At 47.5% G+C, this 22,616-nt stretch overlaps 1 protein-coding gene across 1 annotated transcript in view; it reads right to left on the reverse strand.

The window, feature by feature from the left end:
• LOC147702505 (guanine nucleotide-binding protein G(o) subunit alpha-like) overlaps positions 1-22,616 on the reverse strand; it is a 1,070,398-nt gene that overhangs the window by 274,489 nt on the left and 773,293 nt on the right. The window contains exon 7 of the mRNA XM_086931175.1: positions 18,238-18,309. Within this exon, the coding sequence (XP_086787301.1) occupies positions 18,238-18,309 (72 nt within the window). The remainder of the gene's footprint in view (positions 1-18,237; positions 18,310-22,616) is intronic.

Below are 22,616 nucleotides of genomic sequence, written 5' to 3' on the forward strand. Positions count from 1 at the left end.
GGCAAATCAATAAACTATCGTGGGGCTCCAGGGGGGACCCTAAGGATGTGGCTCCGGATGCCACCCTCAAGGCGACAACACCCACTCCGCAGGGGAAATCTTCTCCCACACTGGACGACGTCATGGAGGCAATAGCGGGGGTCCGCTCTTCACTCGAAACCTGCATTGACTCAGTGAATGTGGAGGTAACGCTGCTGCGTGCAGACCTCCGGAAAATGGACTCCAAAGTAAAGGACAATGAGATTAAAACTCAGGCTCTCGTCGATGACACCTCCACACTCCAGCAACAGGTGACCCAACTACAGAAACAGCAACACCAGGTGGAGGTGCTCCTGGATGACTACGAGGGACCCGCCCGCGCAATAACCTCCGCATCCTTGGTGTTCCCGAGCGCCTCGAGGAGCCGGCCACTGACTTCTTTGTGGAGAAATTGGACCTCCAACACCTTCAACCGAAGAACCTTTCCAATTATTTCTCCATAGAACGGGCCCACAGAGTTCCTGGGGGCCGACCTAAGCCGGGTGCCCCCCCCCCCGCCCCATCGTGGCCCGTGTCTTCAACTTCCGCGACCGCGATGTCATCCTCCAAACGGCACGTTCGGGACCACCATTGCGAATAGACAATGCGCAAATTATAATCTTCCCGGATTTCACCGTGAAAGTGCAGGTCCCTTGACGCAGCTTCCTGGAGGTGAAGAAGGCACTCCGTGCACAGTCCATCAAGTACTCTATGTTATTCCCCGTGAAACTCTGCGTCGAGGCGGAGGGTAAGGCCTGGTTCTTTGAATCTCCTGCTGATGTTTGGGACTGGCTCGAGGGATGGAGACAGTCGAACTCCACCCATAACCGGTGCAGGAAATCCACAGATCGCCCCAACGAGGTGGGGCCACCGGAAAGTCAGGACCTTTTCGCAGACAATGTGCAGGAAGAGTAACGCCGAACAATCCGAGTTGGATTGAACAGTTCAGACGCTCCTTTACGCGATGATACGCTCTCCACTTTGACAGTCCGACTCTGCTATCAGACAGTAGATGCATATCGGACGATCTTCCTCGGGAACTCACTGGCGTGCAGTACAATCCACCTCCTACCTCATCCACGTTCTGACTCCTATGTATCCTTTACAGTTTTTTCTTCCAGTGTGGGTCATCATACCCGTTGTTGTTGTTCGACCTATTCATGTCACTGTTGTACTCATCTTGCTTGTGAGGGGCGTCACCCTCTCGCTGCCCACAATGGGGGAAGGTACTCAACCCCAAGTGTCGCTCCACATTCAATGTGGGATGCTAGTCGATAAGCCTGCAGTCATCGGAACTGGTTATAGATACTGCTTCCCCCTATCAGGTGGATTATTGAATGTTATAAGATAGACTGAGCTGCGCTCTTTGGTATGGTCCCTCCGCTCGCACTAGTCACCGTGTGACCCCGGGCACAGGACCGGCTTCCGACTAACTCTCCATTAATGACTCCTACCATGTGAAGGCTTTTGTTGATATTGGTTGTTTTATGTGCACTAGATGACTTCATCCTACTATTGGCCGACGAGGGCACCCTTGGCTCTCCACGCTCCTCTCTAATGTTCGGGGGGGGGGGGGGGTGACAGGTACTCTGCCTAGTTGGGGAGTGGATAGTTCTAAGTCTGCGGGCAGGGACGCAGGGTGCGGGGCTGTTGGGAGGAGAACTATGGGGGGGGGGGGGCAGGTAGAGTTGGGAAGTTGAAGTCGGGACCTCTATGGTTTCTGTTCTTGTTCTTGCTTATTCATTGCAGCGGATTCTGGATCGTGGAGACCTGGTTCTCCTCCAAGAGACGCACCTCATGGTAATGCATGCCAGGCGCTTAACCGCGGTGGTTATAGATTGCTTGTGCATGCCGGATTCACTTCCGGATCTAGGGGCACCGGTATCCTGGTGCGTAGGAATGTGGCCCTGACATGCACAAAAACGCGGGCTGATCCCCTCGGTCGATATGCAGTGGTGGAGGCCACCTGGGAAGGCAAGCCACTGAATGTCATTTCAGTCTACGTCCCTCCAGCCCTAGGTACAGCTGCACTCCAGACCTTACAACACCTAATGCTCGATCTTCCATAGGGACCCCTGCTCATTGGGGGAGATTTCAATATGACAATGAACGATGCCGAAGATAGACACCCCCACCGTCCCTCACACAAGTCAAGTTCAAACTTATCTACCTTTGCACACATGATGGGGCTCGAAGACCTTTGGCGCCTGTCCCACCCTCGCACGTCCTACTATACGCACTACTCCAACGCTCACAATAGCAGCTCTCGTATAGACTATTTATTCTCACCCGCAACTGACTTACAGCTCTTCCGCCACCCGGAGGGGCTCCCCAGAGGGATCTCCGACCACTCCCCCCTCACGGTGCAATTCACACATCACCGCCAGAAGACACGCTGTCCCATTATAATCGCGCCCTGGCTCTTAAAAATCCCTGACATACACGATAGCTTACTTGAACACACCGAATACTAATTTGCCGAAAATGTGGGATCAGTCCCTTTGGCCACAACAATATGGGAGGCATACAAAGCAGTAATCAAGGGTACAGCGCTAGCAGAAACAGATCTACTTAACCTGGAATCCCTCCACAACACGCACCCTACAAATGAGATATCGGCCCGCCTGCAAGCGAAACAAATAGAATATAGGGCACTGACTCTTGAGAAGGCGCAAGCCAAACTCCTGAAAACCCGACACCGTGTTTACGAGCTGGGAGACAGGGCAGGTAAGATGCTCGCATGGCTCGAGAAACGAGAGCAGGGTTCCCGTTGGATCCCGGAATTAACCCTTCCGGACCGATCTACTGTCACAGATCCGGGCGATATAGCAGAGGCTTTTGCCACCCACTTGGAGGGGGTCTATACCGCCAGAGCCCACTATGACGCGGGAGAATCCAAATTACTCTTAGCCGAAATGAGGCTCCCCGCTCTCTCTGAGACTGAGATGCAGGAGCTCGAGGCAGACCTTACAACGGAGGAAGTTAGGAACGCCTTATTCTCTATTCAATCTGGCAAGGCAATGGGCCCCAACAGCGTCCCTATTGAGTTCCTGAAGGGCATGGCGGGTGAGATCCTTCCACATCTTAAAGCGATGTTCGAGGACAGCTGTGAGGTAGGCCGCTTGCCACAAGACCAACAATTGGCTTCGATCATGGTTATCCGTAAGCCCAATAAGCCAGCTGCTGACTGCAGCTCTTATCGACCTATCTCGCTCATTAACGCTGAAGTAAAAGTCCTTGCCAAGCTCCTTGCCACTAGACTCATGACCGTTCTCCCCGCCCTAATACACGAAGACCAGTCGGGCTTCCTGCCGGGTCGTAACACTGCGCTCAATCTCCGCCGTGTCCATAATGTCATGAGTAGGATACCGTACCTCCGAGAAGACGCAGCTATCCTTTCCCTCGACGCAACACTTGCCTTCGATTCTATCGAATGGTCCTACCTCTTTGAAGTACTCCTTCGTTTTGGCTTTGGCTCCAGATTTATATGATGGGTTTGATTACTCTTCACCGATCTCTGGGGGCAGGTCTATGTCAACGGACATACATCCAGGCGTTTTCCCCTTCATAAAGGTACAAGACAAGGGTGCCCGCTGTCCCCCCTGTTATTCACCCTCACTCTAGAGCCCCTAGCCCACTGGATTAGAACTGATAATTCCATTCGAGGTCTCCGATGGAATGCTGACACAGTCGATAAGATTTCGCTGTACGCAGACGACATCCTAGTATATCTCTCCTCCACCAGATCCTCCCTGAACAGCCTGCTCCACGTGATTACTAACTTTGGCAAATACTCCGGCTTCTCCATTAATTGGTCGAAATCAGTGCTATATGTTCTCCATGGTCCACCCCCACCTCTCCCGCTACGGTTTTAAATATTTGGGGATTTTTGTTACCCCGGACCCCCACCCGTTCCATGACCGCAACCTCAAAGGCCCACTCCAGAAACTCCATACAGATGTCTCACACTGGAGGACGCTTCCCCTTTCTCTACCCGGCAGAGCTGCCCTATTTAAAATGCTTGCACTCCCTCGGTTCCTTTATGCCCTACAAAATTGTCCTTTCCCCATACCAGACTCCTACTTTAACTCAATCGAAGGAGACCTCCGCCTCCTTCTATGGGATGGCGGCTCCCCCCGCATTGCCCTCATCTCTTTCACGCAAGGATGGTATGATGGGGTATCGCCCTCCCGAACATCCGTCTCTATTATTGGGCAACCCAATTGGTCGCCACCAACTCGTGGATCTATGGCACACCCACAAACGCTGCCTTCCATTTGGAGAAATACCAGACAAGCTGTGGCGGTTACCACGAAGCTCTCTACGGTACACACTCCCGTACTCGTTATATTGGCCCAATGTCCCACACACTGTCAATATGGCACCGCGCGAACAAGCGACTTGGGTGGGCCAACACCCTCACACTGTCCACCCCACTCTGGACTTCGTACAGACTAGGCACCCTCTGTCATTGTAGTGGCTTTGATAAATGGGACACAATAGGCATATCCACTATTGGCGACTTGCTCCACAAGGGCAAACTACTGACATTCAAAGAACTCCAAAACACATACAATCTGGCACATTCCGAAACCTTCCGATACCTCCAAATTAAACACGCCATACTCACCAACGCCCCAGATCTCGCCTCCCTCCCACAGTCCTCGCCCCTCGAGGACAGACTCCTGTCCGAACCCCTTCAAGCTAAGGCGATCTCCTACACATACCGTAAATTGTGCAACAATGTGCCAAATTCTTTTCACCTCCTGCGGGATAAATGGCAGACTGACGTTGGCAATATGGAAGATGCAGAATGGCAGTCAGCATTGATGTCCCCGCGCGAATCAGCCATCAATCATAGATTCCGGTTGATACAATTGAAAATATTACACAGGACGTACATGTCAGGTCCCCTTCTAGCCAAAATAGGCCGACGCCCATCTGACCTCTGCCTCCGTCACTGTGGCTCAACGGGCACTTTCTATCATATCCTGTGGGAATGCCCGGCAGTCCAAGACCCTTGGAATCGCGCAGTCCTGAAAATGACTGAGGCCCTAGGGAAGCCGGTCGCTGACTCCCAAATGCGCACTTCTTAGTATATGGGACCCCACAGACTTAACTGCGATAGAACAGTGCTGGGCGGACCTAAGCTTCCTCCTAATAAAGCGTGAGATAGCCATGCAATGGGGTTCACCACACAAACCGCTCTTGATTAGATGGGTGGCTGCAATGGACATGTGCATGCTGTCGGAAAAATCAGTTTACAAAAGTAGGGGTTGTCCCGGAGTCTGGGATAAGAAGTGGGGTCGATGGAACGCCTATAGGGGCGACTTGTGCACTTCCCCAATGGCGGATATGGCTATGACCAGGCAGATCATCCCTCTGTGAGTGTAGATATGATTGCTGCCGTGCCGTGCGTGCTCTGTGGCGAGAATGCCGACTGCAATCGTTCACCTGAATGCTTCCTCTGCTTTGACTAGTTATGTTTGTTTTAAAATGGAAATACCATAGACCTATGGATTATCCGATACAAGACTTCGACTACTCAATGCACACCTTGCTACCACGCCGCCGAACCTCAGGGATGTCGGCTAAATGGCTGTGTTATTCTGGGAATATTGCTAAGTACCTATATGTACCGCAGCCGGCCCTCGGGGTTGTAGGCTCTCTGCTGTGTCAATTTGAAAATGTGTAATAAAGGTCTTGGAAAAAAAACAAAAACAAATGATCACTGTCCAACTTCTGGTCCAGACAACAAAGAACAATGAAAATATCGGCTGAGGGGGTTAGAATGTACAGACCTCTGGTGTTCAGTTTTGTCTGGGCTAGGTGAGTATTGGCTTCAGACTTAAGTTTGTTTCCTCTTGTTGTCATTGGTGATATCCACAACACTGGAAATGGGAGAGTTTCACCAAAGGCAGGCAAATCCTACAAAGGACAAACAGAAAGCACAGGAAGAAAAGAAGTTACTTACCTGTAACTTTGGTTCTCCAGTATTGGAAACTTTCATAATTCCCTTGACTGTATCATTCCCCATTAGCTTGGCAGTTTGGGCTGAACTGTTCCCATGAGGCACAGGGTCAGACTGATTTGCATATGGCCATGTCTAATATGGGGTGGCAGAGTGGGCTAAAGAACGGTGATTGATTAAACCCAGATCTGTTGACTGAGTGTGAGGGTTTGAATGGTTCAGATGCTCCGTCCATCACCACCCCCTTTTGTACCGCTTTGTATCATTCCCCGTCATCTGAATGGGAGTCCCTGGTATACATAAAATAGCAATAGAAACCATTACCAAAACAGAAACTAGGCCTAGGCCCATTCTAGTTTTGTAACATATCCACCACTTTTTGTAAAAGAGACCAAATAAAGTGAACAAGCAATCAGGTCAGCCACTTCCCTTAGAACCCTCCTGAAAGAAGCTCAGAGCCTCAGATTTTTGTAGCCATTGTGTAACCCATACCACTGAAGGTGCTGAAGATTGAGCTTTCCCAGGGGAGGAGGGTGGGTCGCATGGGAATCTATGAAAGTTTCCAATACTGGAGAACCAAAGTTAAAGGTAAGTAACTTGTTTTCTTACTCCAGTATTGGAACATTCATAGATTCCCATGCTTGTATCAGAGTAACTAGCAGTTATGAGCACATATTTAGAACCATGATCATTATAAAACCAAGAACAAAGCAAAAGCTAATTCACCATAACAACAACTTCAATGGTCAATAAAAATTCTTAGAAACATTCGTAATCATAAACACATGAGGTTCAAAAATGTGCAAGAGCTGAAAAGCAGTAAAATGGGAGGAGGGGTGAAAGGGAAAGCTCACCACTACTGAAAGAGGATTGCCTGTCCAACTGCTGTGTCACTCTGCGCTGAAGAATCCAGGCAGTAATGTCTTGTAAATGTATGAGTACTGCTCCAGGTCGCTGCTCTGCAGATCTCCCGAATAGGAACTCCGGCTAAGAAGGCTGTCGAGGAAGAAATCACCCTCGTGGAGTGAGCACGGACCCGACCTTCCAGGGACTTACCTGCTGCTCTGTGACAATAATTGATAGCGCTGGTAATCCAACGAGCAATCCCCTCTTTGGAAATGAGAAACTCTATACGCGGGGCGCTAAAAGATACAAACAGTTGAGGAGACTTCCTGAAGTCTTTAGTATGTTGAAGATAGAATTTTAAGCACCTCTGAATGTCCAGTGAGTGGAGTGCCATTTCTGCTGGAGTCCTAGGTTGAGGGAAAAAAGTTTTGAGTATGACCGGCTCATTCAAATGAAAGTCTGAAGGCACTTTCGGTATGAACTTTGGGTTGGCACGGAGTATCTCTGTACCCTTTTTAAACTGGAGAAAAGGTTCCTGAATAGTGGGAGCCTGCAATTCACCCATTCTCCTAGCCAAAGTCAAGTCGAGCAGAAGAGCCACCTTCCAGGAGAGGAATTTCAAATCCGCCCAGTGAATAGGTTCAAAGGGATGCTTCATGAGCTGGGTGAGAACTAAGTTAAGGTGCCAAAGAGGAGGCTGAGGCTGACTGGAGGCAAGACTCTGAAAAGGACCTTGAGAAACTGTTTAATTATCCTTGCCGACCAGAGGGAAGGACCAGAAAATGTGCGTCTGAAGTGAGAGATGGCCTCAAGATGAACTTTGATGGATGAGTGAGCCAGCCCCGATTTTGCTAATGAAAGAATGTAAGGAAGAACTTCATGCAGTACAGAAGAAGAGGATGGACACCCTTTGTTGGCACCAAATGCAGAAATGCTTCCACTTCAACTTGTATGTCTTGTTGGTACTTGGGGCCCATGCCTGAGAAAGTACATCTTTACATTCTGTTGAAAGGGTCAAACCAAGAAATTCTTGGTGCTCAGGAGCCATGCTGACAACTGCAGGGATTGAGGATCGAGATGCCAGACTTGGCCCTGAGACATTGTCAGCAGCGAAGGAATCTGATGCAGCGGAAGGTCCAGGGAGAGGAGATGCAGCTCTGTGAATCAAAACTGTCGGGCCACGCAGGAGCTATCAGAATCATCTGCAAGGTTCAGCTTTGAGCTTCCTGAGAAGCCTGGGGATCAGCGGAATGGGGGGAAAAGCATAAAGAAATGCGCCTGACCAGGCCATTGAAAACGCATTCCCCAATGATCCTGGATGGTGAAGCCTGCTTGCATAAAATCGTCCATTTCTTGTGCTCGGGCGTGGCAAAGAGGTCCATGGAAGGCCTTACCCATAGGCGAAAAACCTTTTCTAGTGTGGACTGGTCCACTTCCCATTCATGGCTGACCGATTTCAGTCTGCTCAGCGTGTCCGCTGTCTTGTTGAGAACGCCTGGAAGGTGCTCCGCTTCGAGCAATATCACCAGATGGATAGCCCATTCTCCAATTGTCTGGGCTTCTTGTGACATAAGACGAGATCTGGTGCCGCCTTCTTTGTTTATATAATGCATGGCCGTCGTATTGTCTGTACGTACAAGAACTGCAGACTGCTGTATTCCCAGAAAAATAGCCTGCAAGGCCAGGCGAATCGCTCTGAACTCCAGCAGATTGATATGTAGAAGACGATGTTGGGGCAGCCAACGGCCGCTGACATGTAGGTATTGCAAGACTGCTCCCCAGCACACCAGAGAGGTGTCTGTAGTTATTATCGGAGGAGCTGGGTTGTTCCTGAAGGAGCGGCCCTGAGAAATGTTTTCCTCTTTCGTCCACCATGATGCAGCGTTCCTCATGGACACAGTAACAAAGATTTGGTCTTCGACTGATCCGTCGACTTGGCGCTACTGTAAGTCCAACTCCTCCTAGAGAGGACGCATCCGCAACCTGCAATGAGGTATAAGAGGAATGCAGAAGGAAATGGACCCTAGGAGGGACTTGAAGAGAGAAACTGAAAGTGAATTTCTTTTTAACAGTAGACGGGCCATGGCCATCAGCTTTTCTTGCCTCTCAGGGTTCGGAAAAGTTTTGTTGATGGAAGTGTCCAGAATGGCTCCCAGGAATCGGGCGGTTCTGAATGGACAGAGTTGACTTTTCTGTGTTGAGAGTCAGCCCTAATTCTTCTGCTGCATGTTTGGTAGAAGCTTTCAGCAACCAATCGCAAAGGTAAGGGAAGACCTAATGCTGTTGTTTTCATAGAAAAGCTGCCAGAGAAGCGAATACTTTTATAAAGATCCATGGAACAGATCGTAGTCCAAAAGGTAGGATCTTGAACTGAAAGTGGCTCTTTGCTACTGTGAAGCGAAGGAACCTCCTGTGGGCTGGATGGATGGGTACGTGAAAGTATGCGTCCTCTAGATCCAATGTGGCCATGTAGTCCCCTGAGTTGAGAAGACAAAGGATATCCTGCAGCGAAACCATCCAAAATGATTGTTTGATGAGATAGATGTTGAGCTCCCTCAGATCTAGAATAGGGCGCCACTTTTCCAAAATCTTCCGGACCATGCAGTAGAAGCCCTCTCCCCGCTGAGAGAGAGGAACCAGCTCAATCGACCCTTTCAGGAGCATTTATGTACTTCCAACCATAGAAGACAGAGATGATTTGACACAGTGGCGTTAAGGGGCTTGGAAGGTGGTGCACGGACAAATTCCGGAGTATGGCCGCATTGAATGATGTTTAGAACCCAACGATCCGATGTTATTTGTTGCCAGTTGTGAAGTAATTTGAAATTCTGCCTCCCACTGGTGTTAGAGGAGGAGAAGGGACAGTAGTAAGAGCCAGCAAGCCGCTATTGACGCTTAGAGGAGTTCCTCCCCTGGCGTCCTTGTCTTCCTCTGTTGTTCGATCTAGATAAAGAGAATGATGGATTTTGCCACTGCTTATAATTTGGCCGGTAAGATTGAGAGGTTGATCCATAGGAAGAAAATCCTGGCTGAAGAGGGGTGAAACCCAATAAAACCGGTCATAGGATGCTTTTTTTCGGTCCAGGGAGGACCTGGCTTGGCAGTTCGGGCTGGACTGTTCCCATGAGGCACAGGGTCAAGACTGATTTGCATATGGCCAGGTCTAAACTGGGGTGGCATGGTGAGCAAAAGAATGATGGATTTTACCCAGATCTCTTGACTGGGGGTGAATGTTTGGATTTTTTCTGTATTCCGTCCATCAATTGTGTGTCTTTTGCTTTCCCTTCCTAATAGTGATGGCAGAGCGAGTCGCCGACGAAGATACAGATGTCTTCGATGCAGCCGCCATCGAGACCATAGTCACCACAGCTATCGTCGTTGCTATAGATGTGGTTGCTGACGACACCATCACCCTTGTCGACGTCGTCAATACCATCGTCAACAACAGTCACCACCGGCGTCAGTCATCGATGCGAAACCATGAATTGTCAGCGCCAGAGACAATGAAATCACCGTAGACGGAGCCAGAATTGAAGGAGCAGACTTAGACTGTACATTTAACGATTTTGTCGACGGAGCCGTTGACCACGTCGTTGACGAGTGAGCTTTCTCCTAAGATTTTACCTCAGAAGAGAGAGACAAGGGCTTTTGAAAAGCTTTTGGATCCCTTGGAATTTTACCACACTATCACCTTTGCACGTATTTGAATTACCCTCCTTTACCCTTTCCCCACACACCCGCATGCAACATCCGGCATTTCCTCAAAAAGATCTCCGATAAAGTGACCCTTCGGGGGACTCGTAGGGAATTGCAGCGCCGGCCCTACGAGGAGCAAAACGGCCGATGATGAAGCATGACATCCTCCGGGGTGTGTGAGGGCAGCAGAGGATGTAGAATGCCTTTCCCTCTCATATTAGAGTACTTCATACCTAGGATTACCTTTCCCATATTCTTCCCTGTTTTTAATGCATGGGTGACTGTTTGCACCCTGATACATCGGTGACTTTTGGACCCTTGTATAGGAACTTTGTCCTCTTTTTTGTTATCAGACTTGTATCAGGAGCATGAACACTGGACCTTTATTAGCTCCTTGGTCCCCTCTCTTTTTTGTATAATAAATCTATGAAAGTTACCAATATTGGGGAACCAAAGTTACAGGTAAGTAACTTGTTTTATTGCCCCAGTATTGGAACTTTCATAGATTCCCATGCTTTTGTATCAGAATAGAAAGCAGTTAGCCATAAAAAAACACATTTTGTGTAATAAATACATTGTAATAGCCAACATGACAAAGATACAAAATGTGCAAAATAACGGAAGGTGGGATAGAATGGAAAGCTCACCATTATTGGAAGAGGTTCCTCAGGACAGCCTGGCCCACTGCCGCTTCCTCTTGCTGTAAGGATTCCAAGCAGTAATGCTTAGTAAAGGTGTGGACGCTGCTCCAGGTCGCAGCTCTGCAAATGTCCTTAATCTGCACCCCGCAAAGAGGCCTGCTGAAGAAGCCACTGACCTTGGGGAATGTGCCCGAACCCTGCCAGTCAGTGGTTTCCCCGCTGCAGTATGGCAATGTAGAATGGCACTTGTAATCCCCTGTTTTGACAGCAGGAGACCTTTGCTTGGACCACCAAAAGCAACAAACAATTGAGAGGATTTCCGAAATCCCTTGGTACGATCCAAATTGAATTTTAAACATTGTTGTACATCCAAAGAATGCAGCGATCTCTCCGCTGGTGTAGCCGGCTGAGGAAAGAACGCTTTTAGAATAACCGGCTCGTTCAAGTGGAAGTCCGAGGGTACCTTGGGTATGAACCTAGGGTTAGTTCTCAGGATAACAGTGTTCCTTTTAAACTGCAGGAAAGGCTCCTGGATTGTAAGAGCCTGCAATTCTCCAATACGTCTCGCCGATGTGAGGGCAAGAAGGAGAGCCAATTTCCATGAAAGGAACTTCATGTCCGAACGATGAATTGGTTCAAATGGGCTTTTCATGAGTTGAGGGAGGACTAGATTTAGGTGCCAGGTAGGAGGTGGAGGCCTCACTGGTAGATAGACCCGGAATAAGCCCCTTAGAAATTGTTTCACAATTCTGGAAGACCACAACGAAGGACCAGACTCAGACCGTCTGCATCTTGAAATGGCTGCCAAATGAACCTTTATAAAAGAATAGGCCAGCCCCGACTTAGCCAGGGACAAGAGATAAGGTAGAGGTTGATGAGGCTTTCAAGTAAAGGGGTCAACTTTCTCTCTCCTGCACCAAATACAAAATCTCTTCCATTTTAAGCGGTAAGTCTTGTTTGTAGAAGGAGCTCTTGCCTGGGAGAGGACTTCCCTAATTTTGTTTGAGACTGGGAGATTCATAAATTCTCGCTGCTCAGGAGCCATGCTGTCAGGTGTAATGACTGGGGATCTGGGTGCCAAACCTGCCCTTCGGACATTGTGAGGAGATCTGCAATAGTCCTCAAGGGAAGATGAGGAGCCAGCGACAACAGATGGTACCAGAACTGATTCGGCCAAGCAGGGGCTATCAAGATCATCCTGCATGGTTCCACTTTAATCTTCCTGATAAGCCTCGGGGTCAGTGGGATGGGAGGGAAAGGCGTAGACAAATGTCCTTGACAAGGCTATCGAAAGCGTATTCCCCAATGATCCTAGGTGGTGAAGCCTGCTTGCATAAGACCGGCATTTCTTGTTGGTCGGTGTGGCAAAGAGATCCACTGCTGGTCTGCCCCACTGGCTGAAGACCTCCTCTAGAATTCGCTGGTTCAACTCCCACTCGTGACTGACTGAGGATAACCTGCTCAACCTGTCGGCGTTCTCGTTTAGAACTCCTGGCAAGTGTTCTGCTTTCAGCGATATCCCGTGAAGGATCGCCCATTCCCAGATCTGTTGAGCTTCCTGCGACAACGGAAGAGATCTGGTTCCCCCTTCCTTGTTGACATAATGCATGGCCATGTTGTTGTCTGTTCTGATGTGCACTTGTGAACCTTCTAGGCGAGGAAGAAAAGCTTGTAGAGCAAATTTTATCGCTCTCAGTTCTAGGAGATTGATCTGGAGCCTTCGATCGTGATGAGACCAATGGCCACTGACATGTAGGTTTTGCATCACTGCTCCCCAACCCTCCAATGAAGCGTCCGTTGTCACTACTGGAGGAGACGGATCGCTTATGAAGGATAGACCTTGGGACAAGTTTCTCTGATCTGTCCACCATAAGGCCGCTGTTCTCATCATTGGAGTGACGGTCACCCTGTTGTCGAATGATCCGTGAATCTGTTTCCATTGGATGTCTAGTTGTTCCTGCAGGGGACGCATTCTCAGTCTGCAGTGAGGAATCAGAGGTATGCATGATGAAATTACCCCCCGCAGAGATTTGTAGCGCCGTACAGAAAAAACCTTCTTTTTTGTAAGTCCCGAGCCAAGGTCTGTAGTCTTTCCCTCCTTTCCAGGGTTGGGAAAGCCTTTGTGAGTTGTGAGTCTAGGATGGCTCCCAGGAAACGTGCCTTTCTGGACGGGACCAGGGATGATTTGTCTTTGTTTAAAGTGAGTCCCAGATTTTGAAACAAGTTTGTACAAGCCTGAACAGCGTCCCGCGCCGCTTCCCTGGACGAGGCCTTCAGCAACCAGTCGTCCAGGTAGGGGAAGACTTGAAAATGGTTCCTTCGCAGGAATGCTGCTACCGGCGCCAGCACCTTCGTGAAGATCCTCGGGGATGAGCGAAGACCAAAGGATAAAACCCTGAATTGAAAGTGGCTCTTGGCTACTGTGAATCGTAGAAACCTTCTGTGTGCTGGGTGAATCAGTACATGAAAATACGCATCCTCAAGAGATAAAGCGTGGACATAAAATCCCCCGGATTCATGAGCCGTAAGATGTCTTGTAGAGAGACCATCCGGAAAGACAGGGAGATGAGATAGGTGTTGAGCTCCCTGAGATCTAAAATGGGGCGCATTTCTCCAGCGTCTTCTTTACCAGGAAGAACCTGGAATAGAACCCTTGTCCTCTTTGGTCGGAGGGAACGGGCTCTATAGCACCCTTCTCGAGCATCTGATGAACTTCGAGCTGCAGAAGACAGAGGTGTTTCGATGGAATGGCTGCAGGGGGCTTGGCGTGGTGGGATTTGCGTAAATTCCAAGGTATGGCCTTTCCGAATGATGTTGAGCACCCATGGTCCGATGTTATCTTGGACCAATTCCGAAGGTATTTGGTTACACTGCCTCCAACTGATGACTTCTTGGAGGAGGGAACAGTAGGAAGAGCCAGGAGGCCGCGATTGTCGCTTGGACGTATCACATCCCTGCTGAGCCTGTGTCCCTTGTTGTAAGGCCTGGAGTAATCGGAGGATTGGCCCTGCCTTTGTTGATAAGGCTGGCGGTATTGCTGGGATCCTGAGCCGTAGGATGAATATCGCTGTTGCTGATAGGATCCCCTGTAGTTCGTAACTCGGCCTCTGGATCCTTTAAATGGAGTTTTGCGGTACTGAAGCGTACCTAAAGATCTGGCGGTCTACATGTCTTTTTTGATGTCTTGGAGAGTGTCGTCAATTAGCTTTCCGAATAGTGCTTCCCCATCAAAGGGAAGATCTAGGACCTTATGTTGTATCTCAGGTCGAAACCAGGTCGCCTTCAGCCACCCTAGGCAACGGAGGACAGCAGCCCCAGCCAACGAACGAAACGCCGTAGTGGCAATGTCCATGGCGCAGTCAATGATCTCCATCGAGGTCGCCTTCCCCTCTTGCAAGATCTTTTTTGCCTCTGATTTCGATTCTGGAGAAAGCTGATCCAGGAACGGAGCGACATCACACCAGAGCTGGCGGTCATATCTGCCCAATATAGACAGGGCATTGGCAGCTCGCACCAGAAGACTTGCCATCGACGAGAATCTCTTCCCAGCTTGTCCAATCTCCGTCCTTCCTTGTCCGGAGGAGTTGTCAAGGGAGCAGAGGGGTTGCGGGATTTCCTCTGCGCCGCTTTCGAGATAACGGAGTCCGGTCTTGGATGACCCGTTAAGGCAGCAGGCCCATCGTCAGGTGCTTTATATTTCTTATCAAGACGCGGTAGCACCAGGACCACCGTCGCTGGGTTTTTCATAGCCTTAATGCCTTCCTCCTACAGATGTTGCACTATAGGTATGGACCTTGTCGTCTTCCGATAAGGTTCCTTGAAGTCATACAAGAAACACTCCGTGGCCACCGCAGGCATAGCCAACTTGAACCTGCCAGCCGCTCTTTCCATCAGCTGATGATAACCCCCTACATCCGCTGGCGGAGAATCCACCGGATCCGGACATGGGGTTGAAGGGTCCGGAATGATGTAGTCATCCCATTCAGTATCTTGATTCGTATCATGATCCGAATCACGATCCTCCTCTGAGGAATCATCATGGCCGCCCGCAGGCGTGGAAGGCTCTTGCGGAATAGTTGCCCGTGGCTGAGGGGATGCCTGAGCTGGTAATTCAGGAGCAGGAGACGAGACAGGAGCTGCTGGCGCTACTGGAGCCGGAACCGGCCTTGTAGCCTTAGATTTATAGTCCTGCAGCATCTTATGCAGGTCCTGCAAGAAAGAGGACGGCACCGTAACCATGTCTTGACCTGAATAATGCTGCGATTGGCCAGCTTGGTGATGATAACCACTTTCCTGGTCATACCCTCCTTCAGAGTCCGTCTCCTGACATAGTTAACCAGAAGCTGAGAGGGACTATTAGCGTAGCCATATGAGTCCTGATCATCCTCCTCTGACTCTTCCTCATCAAATAGCAGAGACACTGTCGTCGTCGTAGTCATCGTCGTCGACGCCGTCACCCCCGTCGACGACTTCGCTGTCGACGTCGCTGTAGTCGTCGACGCCTTCGTCGACGATGCCATCGTCGGTGACCCTCCCGTCGACGCTGTTGGAACGGTCATCGACGCTTCCTTTCTCGACAACGATTTCTTTGTCGTCAAATGTTCCGTCGAGGGAACCAAATCTAACTTTGGCTTCAATTTCCTCGTCGACGCAAGCTCCGTCGTCGACGCCTTCATCGTGGAGGACTTTGAACTTCTGACAGAAGATTGAGAAGAGGGTTTCTTGAAGGCTGGATCAGTCTTCAAACCGTTAGAAGGCGTAGAAGGTCCTATCTTCTCCTTTTCACTACGGTGATGAGATTCGCCTGGACCTAGGCTCTCAGACTCTCTGGGGGTCTTGAGGCCTTAGAAGGACGTTCAACAGAAGGAAAAGGGGAACCCCTACCCCTCTTGACTGACCTTCTAGATGACACAGCTGACGATGAATCTTCACTGTCACCGGAAACTCCATGTTTCCTCTCCTTCTGTTTCTGAAGCCAGGTCAGAAGTCTACCAGCCCGATCTCGGAGGGTCTTGGTAGAAAAAGTGCGGCAGATCTTGCAGTCCTCTGCCTTATGATCCGGATAGAGGCAATAGATACAATCCTTATGTTAATCCTACACAAACAACCTTTTCTTGGCACAGGTGGAACATGGCTTGAAAAGGGCCTTCTTCTTTTCCTTGTCAGCCATTCTTTTCTAAATCCTGAAGAGAAAACTTGAAGAAAAAACCTTTAAAAGAGATGAAATGAGCAGAGCTCAATGAAGACTCCCTAAGCACAACGTGCGGTAGAAAATCTGAGGCTCTGAGGTTCCTTCAGGAGGGTTCTATGGGGTGAGGCTCTTCTGATTGGCTGATGCCTAAGTTTGGTCTCTTTTACAAAAAGAGGGTGATATGCTACAAAAGTGAATGAGGCCTAGGCCTTTTTCTTTCTCTATTGAACCTACTGCTATGGTATTTTTTGTTACAGAGACTCCCATTCCGACGACGGGAATGATACAAAAGAATGGGTATCTATGAAAGTTCCAATACTGGGGCAAGGAGAAGGTCTACCCCTTTTCACCAACCTCCTGAAAGATGTGGATGCCTCATCACTGTCACTGGAGACTGGTTCCTTCCTTGACTTGAGCTTCTGGAGCCAGGTCAAGAGACACCCCCCGGGTCTTGCAAGGTCTTCGTAGAAAAAGTGCAGCATATTTTACAGTCTGCAACCTTATGGTCTGGGTACATACAGTAAATACAATCCTTGTCCTCCACATACAAACTCTTCTTAGCACAAGTTGAACAAGCTTTAAAGAGGGTTTTTTTCTCCTTATCAGACATCTTGATACGAAGTCCAAGCAGGTCTTGAAGAAAAAACAGGTGAAAAACTGTAGAAGTATGCTTTACAGGAAACAACTGAGCATCTCTCAGGAGGGTTCTAAGGGGCGAGGCTGATCTGATTGGTTGTTTACTGTATTTGGTCCCTTTTACAAAAAGAGGTGTATATGTTACAAAACTAGAATGGGCCTAGGCCTACTTTCTGTTTTGGTAAAGGTTTCTATTGCTATTACCTGTATACCGGGGACTCCCATTCTCACAACAGGGAGTGATACAAGCATGGGAATCTATGAAAGTTCCAATACTGGAGTAACTTTCCCTCAACCAGCAGGTACACTGGTTTCATGGAGAGGAAAAGGAATAGAGCATGTACAGACTGGATGTCCAAGGTGGCCACCACCAGCTCAAACAAAAAGAAACCTAAGATTTGGTGCTGCACACATGGATCCAAATAGGACTGACAACTGACCAGTTCACGCGCAAATCTCACATCCCACAAATACACAGATGTACATCCTTCACACATCTGCCAGATAAGCTGAGGATAAAGGAGTCCAATTAAGGGAGCGGGTGACTATTTAGTCGAAGAGCAAGTCAGAGGTCTTCTCACATTGGTTCTAGTAAAAAGGACTCTGCCCTGGGGCTATTATTAAGCTGGTAGCCCTGCCAATCTCTTTGCAGCCTGGGTTCAGAGTGCACTAGCCACTCTCACTCAGAAAGGAGAATCACTTTAGGTGTCCTTCTGATATCAGGGTCCAGCTTTGATGCAGACAAAACCAAACACCATAAAAAATGTCCAACATTTTAAAAGATTTAGCTCAGTGGATAAAACGCTGATTAAGCCAGAAAAACATAAAGGGCATGGCAACACAGCTTTTACAAACCATGCAGAGGATTGTCGTCTCACCATGCTTCAATACTATTCATCACAACCAGCACTCTCATAGCTAGCGCTCCAACCACATCCATCAATGACGGTTCTTCTGCCGCCAGTGTTCCAACACTTCCACCAGAGCCTGCACCCCACAGTCAATGTTACAACACTACGTACCAGAGTCATTGATCTCACAACCTATCATCCCCGATTACAGCCAATGCTCAAACACCACACACCAGTCAGAGGTCCCACTGCAAACACTTGAACACATTCACCCAACCCAGTATTACCGCAGGCAGTGTTGGCACGCCATTCACCAGAGCCAGTGCACAAAAAGCCATCTCACAGCTACCACCATGAATGCTCCAAAAGGCAAATGAGAGAACTTACCATTGAAGCATTTTTGAAGAAATTACTGTTGCAAACCGAAGCAAAAAGTTTCATGCTCTCCCGAAGCCGATTCTGGAAGAAGAGCGATATAAAGAATGTTAATTTGGCCAGAATACTTAACCGTTGACTCACGCTTGGCCCTGGATTCCTTCTCTCACCGGCCAGCCTGTTCCACCTGCACTCTACCCTATGAAAAGCTCAGTCCTGCTCCCCCGCAAGCTAAGTCCTCACTCCTGCCCACCCGGTGCTCAGCTTTGCCCACTTATCTGGATTGCTTTCCTCCTCCCTATTTCATGCCTTGGAGCAGAGTTCTACGACATCCTAAAAATCAAGACATCTCTTAAATCCATCCCAGTCTGCCACTCAGAACTCCGTTCCCTAATAACTCTGACTCTGGGAAAGCACCTGCCACCAAGGAGTAATGAACACTACAGAGGCAGCAAATGTGCATCCTTCCAATAAAACGAATTGATAGGCAATCTGCCATATATCAGGGCCACTGGCAATTTTTCAGCTGTGGCACTTTCCGCATAGTTATGGATTTGCTGCATTTGCCACATAATCCATCATCTGCTACATAATCTGCCGATGTTTCCACCTAAAATGGATAAAAAGTTACCAAAATCACAGTGACTGGTATTGAGGTGCAGTGGAAGGTCCTATGTAAAAAGTTGAGCGGTCATCTTTCGGTTGCTTATTGCTGTAGTTGTATGTTAAGCTGGTGCCAATGAGGTGAAAACTTTGCCCAGACATTGTTAAACATTTGAAAAAATGACAAAAATATGAAGTAATACTATCACAAAATGTGTTGTATTAGGTTGTATAATTTGCCTTTTTATGCCGCATAACAGTCAACCCTGCTGCATAATTTGGTCCTCCCCTGCTGCTTAATTCCAGTGGTCCTGCATATATACAGCTATGCAATATGAATGCCTGTCAATGAACTCACACCAGGACATCCAACCATGACACAAGCACAATAACCTCTAACAGATCACACTGGACAGAACTCCTCACACACGTTCAGCACTCACGAGATATGCCATATTTTTGTTATAATGGTACCCAACAGCACTCGCCAGCAAGAAACACCCTACACCATGGCGGGAGGGGGGGGCATGTCAAATAACATTTCTAGCTATCAAAAGAATTGGAAGAGTCCCACAGTCTTGCCTTGTGCACAATAACATTCCATCCAATGGCCCAATGAAAATGACACAGCCACAAACTGAGAGAGAATAGGACCCAGACAGCCCAGGATAGTGACTGAGGAACTATGTGGAACGTCTAAAAAAAAATACCACAGTAGAATAAGGCCACACGCATGCAGATTAGGCGCTACAAACATTCCAATAACAAACATATTCCAGTCAATCCCTCTCTTCAGATCGGTTGTGCCATTGCATACCCACTCAGGGGGATACTGCCCCCTCAGAGTTTAATGCGTCCATCTCACACCCCAGCTAAATTCCCTTCCCCCATACAGCTCCTGCTTACTGTGATCTCAACCCTGCCTGCTGCAGAGCCCAGTTGTGTCTGATCCTAGATATGTGGATGTATGAAGCATTTGTCCCATGAGTCCTACTCTTCAAACGCATCATCCCTCACCCCAATAAAGTCATCCCACAGCACTAAGTCCATCTTCGTGTCCCTCCCTTCATGTCTCCAATCCCACTACTTAAATGGTGTCCTGAAACTGTAGTATGCTGTATCTTCCTATGCTGTATCTTTAATTTATATATTCTTGTTTGCTTGTGCATTCCTTTTGGAGTGTTTCCTTTATTCTCTTTCTACGTTCTGTTCCTCCACAGCAGTTGCTGCTGGTGTATCCTGCGCTAGCAACCTCCGTCGTGGGCTCCCTATACCTGTACTTAAAATGGAAATAAACCCTTCTACTTATCCATCGGAATAATGAGATTCATTCCTGCACTTCCTGTGGTAGTAGGTCATATTCTTTGTTTTAAGTTTACTTTAGTTTGTACATATTGTTAGGTCATTTAGAATATGTTTATGTCACGTTTAGAATTGTATGATGTAACCTGAGAATTGTAAGGTCTTGGCTACCTGTGGGTGTTAAACGGTTGGATTTAGAAGAGTTGGGATGTTTGCCTTTCTGCTCCGGTGGGTCTATAGTTTATGTACTTAATAAACTATATCTAAACATCAACTACGACTGCAGCACGTCTTTATATTGGCGACGAGGGAAATCTCATGAAGACCCACTGGATAATTCGGCTAATTAAACATTTTTGGAGAAATCAACCTTTGTGACGAGCCGAAAATTAAACCAAAAACTCTTCACTGATTTAAAACGTAATTTCTTCATCTTCGTTTGATTACTAAACGAGATTTAAGGTACTGTAATTTTATTTTTTTTACCTTTGTGAGCTCTGTTGAGGTCAAGAGGAATCCGTTATTTTTAACCAGCCGCGGAGTTCCTGTTACAGCTAACGGTATTTTTCCTAAGGAGGATTTGGTTAATACTCTAGACAATATTAGTACACCCAAGGATAAAGATTCTTTGCGTTCTTCCTTGGGCCTAGGGGAGTACTATTCAAGATTTGTGAAAGGATATTCTTTAGTTGTTGAACCTCTTAGACAGTTACTTAGAAAGGGTGTTCAATTCAATTGGAATAAGGTTCATGATGAAGCTTTTGACAATGTTAAAAAGCTTATTTCCAAGGCCCCTGGTCTTAAGACTTTTGATCCCCAAGGTAGGTCTTTTGTCACTGTGGATGCGAATACCATTGGCCTGGGTGCTGTATTTACTCAGATCGTTGATGGTAGAGAAAGAGTAATTTATTTTATTTCCAGGGCAATTCGTGGTGCTGAGAAGCATTATAGTACTATTGAGAAAGAGGCCTTAGCCTGTGTTTGGGCTGTGGAAAAGTTCAAACGTTTCTTGTGGGGTAGGCCTTTTGTTCTTGTTACAGATCATAAACCACTTGTTTTTATGATGGATGGTGTCAGGAGTGGTAAAGCGTCATCTAGACTTGTTAGGTTGATAGCTAGACTACAAGAATACAATTTTGAAATGCAACACATTCCAGGTGGGAAAAATTTCACAGCGGATTGTTTGTCTAGACTTCCTCCTTTTGAAGAGAACAATAATGAGATCTTGGATGAGCACGAATGTGGTGTAGCTCTGGTCGATGCGGTGAACTCTTTTGAATTGAGCATTTCAGAGAAAGATTGGATTGCGGCTATGGACAAGGATTTGGTGTTTAACAAGGTTAAGCAATTTGTTGAAGAAGGTTGGCCTCCCATTAGGAATTTAGAGGATTGTTTGAAGAGTTTTGCTCAGATTGCTGACGAACTTAGCATTGAGGGTGATATTTTGTTGCGACAACATTTGTTTATTCCTCCTGAGGGTTTGAGAAATAAACTTATTAAGCTAGCTCATGTTGGTCATCCAGGTATTTCTGGTACTAAGAAGATTCTCAAAAATCATTATTGGTGGCCTGGCATGGATGCGGGTATTGAGAGAGTGATTGACAACTGTTCTGTTTGCGTAAGGGCTGACAAGCATTGGAAGGTTTCGACCCAACCCTTGTCTCTTAGAGAAGGGGCAGTTGGTCCTTGGGATAAAATTTCTATTGACTTTTCTGATCCTTTTGAATGTTTAGGTAGGGAAAAGAGATTTTCTACCGTGGTTGTTGACAATTTTTCAAAGTGGATCTATTACACATTTGTGGAACATCCTAATACTGATGCTGTTATTGAATTTTTGGATTTTATTTTCAGGTTAGAAGGTGCTCCCAATCTCATTTTATCTGATAATGGTGTGCAGTTTGTTTCGAGGAAAATGAAATCGTTTTTGGAAAAATTTGGTATTAAGTCTGAAACCACTCCTTTATATTGTCCTAGGGCTAATGGTCAAGTTGAGAGGGCCAATAGATTTATTAAAGAGGGGATTCAGGCTGCGTTAGAAAGTAAATTAGATGTTTTGGAGTTTTTGAAAGAAAAATAGTGCAGTTATCACATTACTCCTAATTCTTCAACTGGCGCTCCTCCTTATTTACTGATGAGAGGCAGACAAGCTAAATCTATTTTAAGACCTGACTTTGTTAAAATGTTGTGCATGATGTCAACATGAAAAGTGTGATTGAGGAAGTTAAGCAGAATATTCAAGAGTCTCGCATTGCAGGTAAAATTTATCATGATGTCTCTCATAAGTCTAAAGATAAAACCATTAAGGTGGGTGATTGGGTACGTGTCTTGAAACCCACTTTGACTTGCAAAGGTTCATCTAAGTTTTCCAATCCTTTTAGAGTGGAAAGAGTAACTGATTCTGCTGTTCTTCTTTCTGAGAAGGGTTGGTGGAGCAAAAGTTCAGTTATTCTTCTTAAACCAGGGCAAGAACAATTCTTTGCTGATGA

This window comes from Lissotriton vulgaris, chromosome 7, assembly GCF_964263255.1.
Source record: "Lissotriton vulgaris chromosome 7, aLisVul1.2, whole genome shotgun sequence".
In the NCBI taxonomy this organism is placed as follows: domain Eukaryota; kingdom Metazoa; phylum Chordata; class Amphibia; order Caudata; family Salamandridae; genus Lissotriton; species Lissotriton vulgaris.